This window comes from Moschus berezovskii, chromosome 27 (genome assembly GCF_049115385.1).
Source record: "Moschus berezovskii isolate FMDL1 chromosome 27, NW_MosBer_1.0, whole genome shotgun sequence".
NCBI classification, from domain to species: Eukaryota; Metazoa; Chordata; class Mammalia; order Artiodactyla; family Moschidae; genus Moschus; species Moschus berezovskii.
Window position 1 is genome coordinate 40839755 of NC_142486.1, and position 11122 is coordinate 40850876.

The 11122-nt window shown below is 45.7% G+C and overlaps 1 protein-coding gene across 1 annotated transcript; it reads left to right on the top strand.

Annotated features, from left to right (window-relative positions):
• The first annotated feature begins 10063 nt into the window (after nucleotides 1-10063).
• On the top strand, nucleotides 10064-10901 carry LOC129545065 (E3 ubiquitin-protein ligase RNF138-like). The gene is made up of 2 exons (XM_055408865.2): nucleotides 10064-10178; nucleotides 10449-10901. The coding sequence occupies exons 1-2, from the start codon at nucleotides 10064-10066 to the stop codon at nucleotides 10799-10801; spliced, it is 468 nt and encodes a 155-aa protein (XP_055264840.2). The 3' UTR covers nucleotides 10802-10901.
• Nucleotides 10902-11122: the final 221 nt, after the last annotated feature.

Consider the following 11122-nt stretch of genomic DNA (forward strand, 5'->3'; position numbering starts at 1 on the left):
ATGGAATATTAGAACTGCTGCTGCTGCTGCTGCTAAGTCACTTCAGTCGTGTCCGACTCTGTGTGACCCCATAGACGGAAGCCCACCAGGCTCCCCTGTCCCTGGGATTCTCCAGGCAAGAACACTGGAGTGGGTTGCCATTTCAGAACTACACCAACCATATTTCGAGCAAATAACTGTAATAACACTTTCCTCTAAGTTGTTTTCCTGTGTGGTTGATTCTTGTTCCGCTGGACCTGGGGTCTCAAGAAGCCTTTATGATTCTCAAATAAGAGGGTCTGGAAATCCTGGCTTAGACAGTTTGGTCTGAAAGCTGCTTTAGTAGCCTCAGCTCCAAACTGTTCTCAAGAGGCCATTCTGTGAAGCAGCGATAGTTTCAAACAACCAGCTACGGTCCTTTCTCCAGGAGATTATTCCTTATTGAAGGCACAAGCTCTGGTCCATAGCTTGCAGGAAGACATCCACACGAGCATCAGAGTAAAACAAAAACTATCTGTGGACACTGAGACTGGGTGACTCTGGTTAATTGATTAATGATGATTTTCAAATTTGAAAGGTCTGATGAGAGTTGATAATAAGAATAAATGCAACTGCCAAGGAAATCTGATTGGCTCTGGGGCATGCAAAGCAAGATCATAAAACCATTCCAAAAATTTTTTTTAAGACAAAATGTCTCTGAGTCTAATGACTAAGCCTGTTTTCAAAGAAGACATTGAATATTACTTCTGATTTATAAAAGTGGATGGACATAAATTTTATAAAGGAAAAAACATCTCAAGACAGAATATATAGTCATCCTTAGACATAATTTTTTGTTTTTTTTTAAACAAGCAACATCAAGCGGAGAGATTCAGTAAGTCTGGAGAAGATGTCTACATGCGTGCATGCTCAGTCACTCAGTTGTGTCTGACATTTTGCAACCTTATGGACTGTAGCCCCCCCAGACTCCTCTGTCCATGGGATTCTCCAGGCAAGAATACTGGAGTGGGTTGCCATGCCCTCCTCCAGGGGATCTTCCTGACCCAGGGATTGAACCCGTGTCTATTAAGTCTTCTGCATAGGCAAATGGGATCTTTACCATGAGTGCCAACTAGGAAGCCCAAGAAGACATTTATATTCTTATAAAACTTTGTGAGTAGCTCACATGTGTATCACCTGTTGGGAATCTCTGGCCCATTGAAGATGCTAAATTCAAATGGGAGAAGTTAGGTTGAGGCCATGTCAATATTCTAAATGGTAACCGAGCTTGTGACTGCCGACTCAATTCTCTTGTTGACAAACACAGGCAAAGTACACCTGGGATGCTGATAAATAAGGACACATGACAGAATGACTTCACAAGAGTTCTGGTCAATATTTTCATTGATGTTAGTTAGCATCTATTACAAAAAGCATGTGCATGAATAAGGATCCACAGAGGCTCCCACACAGCGCACCATTCCTGAAATAGGTAACTAACATTTGCCTTTGCAGTCAGCACGTGCTTCAGGCTAAGGGTCTCTTCTGATTCTGCACCTCTTCCCATGAAACTCTGGATGCTAGTAACATAAGAAGCAAACCTATTTCTAGCACCATTTTTTTGCCTGCACCCCATGACTTGCCGGAGAAGGCAATGGCACCCCACTCCAGTACTCTTGCCTGGAAAATCCCATGGATGGAGGACCCTGGTAGGCTGCAGTCCGTGGGGTTGCGAAGAGTCAGACATGACTGAGTGCCTTCACTTTCACTTTTCTCTTCCATGCATTGGAGAAGGAAATGGCAACCCGCTCCAGTGTTCTTGCCTGGAGAATCCCAGGGATGAGGGAGCCTGGTGGGCTTCCGTCTATGGGGTCACACAGAGTCGGACACGACTGAAGCGACTTAGCAGCAGCAGCAGCATGACTTGCAGGATATCAGTTGCCTGACCAGGGATTGAACCCCAGGCAGGCCACCACAGTGAAAGCCCCGAATCCTAATCACTGACTGCCAGGGAATTTCCCACAGGAGACCAAGTCTTGAAGACTTGTCTTCACAGCTCATCCGTGTTGAAGCATGTGTCAGAGCTTCATTCCTTTCTAAGGCTGAATCATCTTCACCAAGGTGAGCTTTCACCTGGGACTTTCCCCACAGTTTGGTGAGCCAGTCAGATGCTGTTAAACTTTATAAATGCTGGAGGTAACACACACCTGGGGCCTAGTTCTTCAGACACAGATGTGGCTACAACTGTAGACATTCCGGGTTGGCTGGTCTGGGGTGTGGCCTGGAGAGCAGAGGGTTTCCAAGCTCCCAAGTGATTCTATTTTACAGTTAAGGTTGTGAATGGCTGCCCTGGGGTTTGCTTCTGAGAATCCCTGAGGGCAGGAAGCAGGAAGCAGGGAAGGCTCCCTGGAGGAGGCAATATCCAAGCTCCTCAAAGAATGGAGGCCTGAGGGAAGGCATGGGATAAAAACCAGCATGCTGCTGCTGCTAAGTCACTTCAGTCGTATCCGACTCTGTGTGACCCCATAGACAGAAGCCCACCAGGCTCCCCCATCCCTGGGATTCTCCAGGCAAGAACACTGGAGTGGGTTGCCATTTCCTTCTCCAATGTGTGAAAGTGAAAAGTGGAAGTGAACTCGCTCAGTCGTGTCAGACCCTTAGCGACCCCACGGACTTCAGCCTACCAGGCTCCTCCATCCATGGGATTTTCCAGGCAATGGAAGGTGGGAAAGAAGAAGCCTGAGGTCTCCAGATGGCAGTTGATATCTTTTGGGTGCAAGTGAGGAAAACAGCAGTCCAAACAGGCTTACACACAGGGAGTTTACTGCTATCAGCACCAGCCTCACTCAGAAGCGGGTTAGAAACACAGGACCTCGGCCCCACCCAGCTCCCCTGGGATCCGGGTCTTCCTGTTAACAAGAGCCCCAAGCGGTGATGTCTCTAAACCTGGAGGTTTGAGAAGCGTGATTTCAGAAGACAGAAAACTGAAACTTGAAACAACATTCGGGCTGGTGGTTTAGTCACTAAGTCATGTCTGATTCTCGCAACCCCTTGGGCTGCAGTCCACTGGGCTCCTCTGTCCAGGCAAGAATCCTGGAATGGGTTGCCATTTCCTCCTCCAGGGGATCTTTCTGACCCAGGGATTGAATTTGCATCTTCCTGTGTCTCCTGCACTGCAGGTGGATTCTTTACAGACTGAGCCACCAGGAAAAGACTAAGAGTGTTTGTTTTTTTTCCTACAAGCTTCTGATTTCAAGCCTTTGCATAAAAGTGCTGGAATGCTACTTTCTTGGATCCAAGGAGCACATGCATGGCACATTGTCACACGTGGGCCCTCGGAAACCCGAGGAGGGACCAGGGCTCACGCCTGGATTTTCTTAGGTTTATCCTCCAATTCTGGCTTCCCAGGTGGCACTAGTGGAAGAGAACCTGCCTGTTAACGCAGGAGACAGAAGAGATGTGGGTTTGATCCCTGGGTTGGGAAGATCCCCTGGAGAAGGGCATGGCAACCCACTCCAGTATTCTTGCCTGGAGAATTCTATGGACAGAGGAGCCTGGCAGGCTACAGTCCATAGAGTCACAAAGAGTTGGACACAACTGAAGTGGCTTAGCACGCAGGCAAATTTGCAAATATGGAATCTGCCAGTAACGAGAACGGACGACCTACACTTGGGGGGAAAATGTTTGTTACCATCGTGAATTCCAGCTGAGAAGTAAGTCTGGAATTTGAAAGTTGAATAATTGTGAAAGGCTGATTCTTCTTTTTTTTTAGTTGGATGATCTGGGAAAATAAATACCAGATGTTCCCATGGGGAACAGTGCCAACCACACCTGTCGCTCTATTGCTGATGCTGCTCCCTAACTAGAGGCAGTTCAGTCCACCATGCCCACTCAATGGACAGCCCCCCTCCACTAGCTCACCCCCATCTAGAGATCCTCAGAGATCAGAACAGTGCCAGGCAGTGGGAAGGCTCCGAAAAGCGTGTGACACATGGATGAATTTATGAATGAGCCAACCTGTCCACACGGGTGTCGGTTTTCCTACTATCGGAAAAAACTCCCACAAAAGAACTTTTTAAAAGGCTAGGACAAAAGGAAGAAAGAAGAAACGCTCCCACAGTCCCTGGCCTCATCAGCTGCAGCCCTCGAGCAGAAAGGACCACATTGAGCCTCACCAGCCTTTCTCTGAAAGCCAGCATCCGAGGGAGCGGAAGGTCGCTCACCCTAAAATCTGATAAAAGAATCTACTATTCAAAATGGCACAGTTAAGCACACAGCCTTGAAAGGAGACACAAGCCAGATGCTCCCAAGGTACCCTGGAATGATTTTGTTATCTCAAGGAGACAGTAATGTTTATGAGGAGTGATGGGATAAGACAGCCAAAGATATTCTGTCCTTCGAATGTTTATAATCACTCCCAAGCACCCCGTTGCTCCTCTCAAAGGGATTAGCAACAAGAGCAGAAATAGACGCAGATGCTCCGAAGGAACTCCACGCAACACACCTCTCCCCTGCAGCCAGGACCGCCTGGACCTTCCGCGAGGGTGCAGATGCCCACGCAGGGATCCACTGATAATGAAGAACAAGACCCCTCGACGGCTGGGTTGAATTCCTCCAGAGTTCAGCTCCATCTACCTGTCACAAAAAACCCGAATTTGTGTATTTCAGAAGACTCTGCAGGGTTTCTTTCCAGCAAACACCTGGAAAATCAGAGTGATTAAAAAGCGTCTGCTGGACTTCTCCAGTGGTTCAATGGTTAAGAATCCGCCTGCCAATGCAGAAGACACGGGTTTGATCCCTGGTCCGGGAAGATCCCACGTGCTGAGTGCAGGTAAAGGAATCGCATGAAGGTAAAGGGACCGAGCCGGGGCACCACAACTGCTGAGCCCGTGTGCAGCCCCTGTGCCGGAACTACTGAAGCCCGCTCACCCTAGAGCCTGTGCTCAGTCGCAGGAGAAGCCACTGCAGTGAGAAGCCCAAGCAACTAGACAGTAGTTCCCACTCATCCCGACAAGAGAAAGCCCCCATGCAGCAACCCAGAGCAGCCATAAGTAAATGAAGAAAAATTTTTAAAAAGCACCTACTGCAGATGTTTTTATCAGCTGTGATGAGGGCAACCAGTGCAAAAGATTCCTAAGGAGCAGCATCTATGATACAAATATAGTCTTAAAGGACAGACCTCAGAACTTCCCCCGTACCTGTCCCCCAGGAATCACTAAGTAGGTCAGATTCATACTGATGGTGGAGGTTACACAATCGAGGGGTACAAACATGTGTGGCATTTTTTTTCCGGAGTGAGTCCCATACCCTGTTCTTATTCTGGTTCCTTTACCTGCATCTCTTCCACAGATCCCTGGCAAGGGGGTGGGCATCCTGGATCCATGAGAGAGGGCATTTAGGGAAAAGATAGAGATATTTTAGGAAATAATACACAGCATTTATCTAAGTCAGTGAGGAAACTGCAACCTGTGGGGTTGAGGCAAATGGTGGACACACTGTCTCCTGCTACATGTGAGTAACTCTAGTTTATACACCTTTAGATTGCCTTTGGGAAGCTCAGATAGGAGGCCAGGCAGCTGGATTTCACTGATACCTCCATCGCTCTTCCTCCCTGCGGCCACAGCCTGGCCCACAAACATGTTTCACACAACGCTTTGACTTTCTAAAAGGAGGGTGTCTCACAAGAAAGCTGTCTCAGATACAGTCTGTGTGTTCTACAGTGATTTCAGTGTTGATTGGAGAAGAAACTTTCCTCTTTTCCTCTTTTTATTTTTTTAGGCTGACAATACAACTGCCACCAGAACCTTTACAAAACAGGACATTGCCTGAAACAATAACATTAGGTGTTTCTCTTACAAGGCATTTATTTAGGAAGATCTGGATGTGTATGGAAATATAATCAGAACATAATTTTAAGAACTCAGCAGAACCCAATAAATCTCAGAAATGGCTAGCATATAGGGGGGTGGAAGGGAGGCTCGAGAGAGAGGGGATATATGTATACTTATGACTGACTCACATTGTTGTACAGCAAAAACCAACAGAACATTGTAAAGCAATTATCCTCCGATTAAAATAGAATGGATGACCACAGTGAGGTAGCATCTCACGCCGGTCAGAATGGCTGCTATCATAAAGTCGACAAACAATAAATGCTGGAGAGGGTGCAGAGAAAAGGGAACCGTCTTACCCTGTTGGTGGGACTGCAAACTAGTACAGCCACTATGGAGAACAGTGTGGAGATTCCTTAAAAAACTGGAAATAGAACTGCCATACAACCCAGCAATCCCACTGCTGGGCATAGACACCGAGGAAACCAGAATTGAGAGAGCACATGTACCCCAGTGTTCATGGCAGCACTGTTTACAATAGCCAGGACATGGAAGCAACCTAGATGTCCGTCAGCAGAAAGCTGTGGTACGTATACACAGTATTACTCAGCTATTGAGAAGAATGCACTTGAATCAGTTCTGTGGAGGTGGATGAAACTGGAGCCTATTATACAGAGTGAAGTAAGTCAGAAAGAAAAACACCAATACAGCATATTAACACATATATACGGAATTTAGAAAGATGATAACGATGACCCTATATGCAAGACAGCAAAAGAGACACAGATGTAAAGAACAGACTTTTGGACTCTGGGAGAAGGTGAGGGTGGGATGATTTGAGAGAATAGCATTGAAACATGTATATTACTGTATGTGAAATAGATCACCAGGGTGCTCAGGGCTGGTGCACTGGGATGACCCTGAGGGATGCGATGGGGAGGGAGGTGGGAGGGGGTTCAGGATGGGGAACACATGTACACCCATGGCTGATTCATGTCAATGCATGGCAAAACCAATACAATATTGTAAAGTAATTAGCTTTCAATTAAAATAAATAGATTAATTTAAAAAATGGAATGGATGACCAACAAGGACCTACTGTATAGCACAGGGAACTCTGCTCGATTTTACATAATAACGTAAAGGGAACAGAATTTCAGAAAGATACCTGTATACGTATAACCGAATCATTTTGCTGTACACCTGAAACTACCACAACATTGTTAATCAGCTGTATTCTAACATAAAATAACTGTTAAAGAAAAAAAGAAGAAATGGCTAGCACAATCGTGTCCTGCCAAAATAACTGGGGCCCCACTGGGGACTGCCCTGGTGGTCCAGGGGCTAAAACTCTATAGTCACAATGCAGGGGGTCTGAGTTTGATCCTTGGTCAGGGGACTAGATCCCCTATGCTGCAAGTAAGACTTAGTGAAGCCAAATTAATTAATTAATAAAAAAACTGGGACCCATTCAATGCAACTAGAAAGGGGATAACTCCTGGGGACAGACCTCCGAAGAGGAGCTCTGGAGCCGTTCCCTTGACCTGGTGTAGAAGCTCCCCCAGGGTCCTGGCCATATAACACTATTGTGACATTAGCAGCGTCATGGCCAAGGACGGAACGGGAGTGCAGAGGGACGAGCCACCCTCACGCCACAGACCTGGGGACCCCATCCACCCCGCAGAGGCAGGAGAGAGGACAGACTGAGTCTGTGGCATCAGTGGCCCTAGCTTTGCATCCCCCCACCGTTTGCTCGCGGCCTGGATACTCATGACCACCTTCCTGAACCTCTGCTTCCTTGCTCTCAATCAGGAGGTGATACAGTGTCGCGTCCCAGGTCATTATGAGGCTCCAGTGAGCAATGCCACGAGAGGCTTCATTTTAAATACTGGGGGCAGCAGTGTCTGTGGGTCCATCAGGTGAAAGGCATCAAAAAATACCCCAAGGGGTGCTGCCTGTACTTGGGCTGAATGACATCCATCTCCCCTACAAAATTCATGTCCAGTGGGAACCCCACACATGACCCGATTTGGAAATGGGGTCTTTGCAGATTAATCTGTTCAGATGAAGTCTGAATTCTGTGACTGGTGTCCTTGTAAGAAGCCCCGGGGGGACACAGACACACACAGAGGGAGGGACACGTGCCCACCAGAGTGGACATGGACATGATGCAGCAACCGACCGAGGAGGGTCCAGGACTGCCCACAGCAGCCCCCCGCACACCCCCCACCCCCACAGGAGGCAAGGAGGGATTCTGCCCGAGAACCGTGGGAGGGAGTTTGGTCCTACCACCCTGATTTAGGACTTCCAGCCTCCTGAACTATGAGAGGTTTCTGTTGTTGTAAGTCCCCCAGTTTGTGGAGTTGATACAGCGGCTGCTGGAAACAAACACAGGTATCCAAAGGGGTTGACCAGCCTCACCAACCTGATGATGGATACCGACGTCTCTGGGGACACCCGTTCGCTCCCTGGCCTCCTGCACAAGTGAGAGTTTCAAGGTGACAGCAGGTGGGGCTGAGGCTCAATCGCAGACTTTCAGATCGGTTTCCAGAACAGGCAGGGACTTTGTTTTACTTACAGTGTCTGCACCAGTGTTTGGCACACAGTAGAAACTGCAGGCTTATGGAATGAATGAAAACCTGAGCGCAGAGAACAAAATAAATGAATATTCAGTTCAGTTCAGTTCAGTTCAGTTACTCAGTCATCTCCAACTCTTTGCAAACCCTTGGACTGCAGCATGCCAGGCCTCCCTATCCATCACCAACTCCCAGAGTTTACTCAGACTCATGTCCATCGAGTCAGTGATGCTATCCAATCATCTCATCCTCTGTCGTCCCCTTCTCCTCCCACCTTCAATCTTTCCCAGCATCAGTGTCTTTTCCAATGAGTCACTTCTTCGCATCAGGTGGCCAAAGTATTGGAATTTCAGCTTTAGCATCAGTCCTTCCAATGAGTATTCAGGACCGATTTCCTTTAGGATGGACTGGTTGGATCTCCTTGCAGTCCCAGGGACTCTCAAGAGCCTTCTCCAACACCACAGGTCAAAAGCATCAATTCTTCGCTGCTATCCAAATGGAGGGCAACAGGCTAAATAGTCTATAAACAAAACGATTACCAATGTCGAAAAAGGCCATGAAGGAATACATAGGATGCTAACACAAAATAATGGAAAGACCTAGGACAGGATTGCAGGTTGACCTGCTGAGCAAACTAAGAAACAGAGAGGTTAATCAACTTTCCCAAGGATACACAGCCATCCTATCCTCCAACTCAAGCAGAATTACCAGCCTACGTGCAAAACCTAATCATTACAGGCTTCAGATTTTATTGTCTCCCCCTTCTCCCATGCTAAAAAAAAAAAAAAAAAAAAGGCCAGATTCTTAAAACTCATTTCGATTTTGAGAAGTTGTTTGGTTCAAATGGAGGGAGCTGATTTTCCATTGCCAGAGTGATGGATTAGTAAAGTATTTTTAGTTATTTTCTTTATTAAATATGTACTTAGATTTTTTCAAAAAAAGTTTTCTAATACTTCAGTAATTTTTAAAGGGTTTTTAAACTTATTATTCTTAATCTTTATGTTTATTTGTTTGGCTGTGCTGGACATTTTGGCACGTGGGATCTTCTTTTAAGTAGCAGCATATGAACACTTGGTTGCGGGCATGTGAGATCCAGTTCCCTGACCAGGGATCGAACCCCAGGCCCCATGCTTTGGGAGCACAGAGTCTTAGCCACTGGACCACAAGGGAAGTCCCAACACTTTAATAATTCACACATTTAGAAGTTCTAAGCCAGAAAGTCAGCACAGGAGTTAACAGTAACTTACTAAGTTGACAGAGTAAAAATTTAGATTAAATATCACAATGTCTCACGCTTGCTCCCTTACATTAGAACCTGCATTCTTACTTTTTTACACATTTCAAATATTAAGCTGCCAGCGAGTGCAGTCTTTGGATGAGGGAAAGAATAATTAATACCTTTACAGCACCCTACTTGTATTGCCACTAGTCTGACCCAATAAAATCAAATTACAGCTCTTCTCATTTTGCTTTATGTATTCTTCGTGTTTGAAGTATAGATAAATATTGTTTCACTAGCAGTAACAGCACTCGGCATAAATACAACTTAATGTTTTTGGTACCTTGCAGTGCGATTCCGATCAACCTTTAAGATTAAGATTGTACTCAGTAGGGGTTCGCGCAGGGAGCCGGGTCCCTGGCCACCACCGCCACCTCTGCCGCTGCCACCGTCATCACCTCCATCTGTCGTCCCCCAGCATGGCTGAGGAGCTCACCGCAGCCACATCTGACACTGAAGATGATTTCTACTGCCCCGTCTGTCAGGAGGTGCTCAAAACGCCCATGCAGACTGCGGCCTGTCAGCACATTTTCTGTAGAAAGTGTTTCCTGATTGCAATGAGAGAAAGCGGAATACATTGTCCCCTCTGTCGTGGAAATGTGACTGAACATGAGAGAGCATGTCCTGAACAGGCCTTAGACCTTGAAAATATCATGAGGAAATTTTCTGGTAGCTGCAGATGCTGTGCAAAACAGATTAAATTCTATCGCATGAGACATCATTATAAATCTTGTCAGAAGTATCAAGATGAATATGGTGTTTCGTCTATCATTCCAAACTTTCAGATCTCTCAAGATTCAGTAGGGAACAGTCACAGGAGTGAAACATCTGCATCTGATAACTCAGAAACTTACCAAGAGAATACAAGTTCTTCTGGGCTTCCTACCTTTAAGTGTCCCTTGTGTCAAGAATCAAATTTTACCAGACAGCGTTTACTGGATCATTGTAACAGTAATCACCTATTTCAGATAGTTCCTGTGACATGTCCTATTTGTGTGTCTCTTCCTTGGGGAGATCCTAGCCAGTTTTCTAGAAATTTTGTTAGTCATCTAAATCAAAGACATCAGTTTGATTATGGAGAATTTGTGAATCTTCAGCTAGATGAGGAAATCCAGTATCAAACTGCTGTTGAAGAATCTTTTCAAGTAAACATCTGAAGGCTGTAGACATGTCTGCATCTTTGTACCTGCAAGTGCCATCTTTAAGGAGAAAACTACATGAAGTCACCATTTCAATAACTTGATGTGTATATTAATAAAAATAATCCAGTCTATTATTTTAGTTTTTTAATTGAAAAATAAAGGTGGGCCATGTAAAAACTTAATTCTTTTGATAAGTTAAAAGATAAAGCTTAGGACATTATCTTTATAAACATTAAAAGGATTATATTTCATTAATGGTGAAAAGAGAATCCCTATTGTACTTACCTTTTTTGCATTACATATTCTTGAAATTTTCCTTGCTTTTAAAATTTGGTG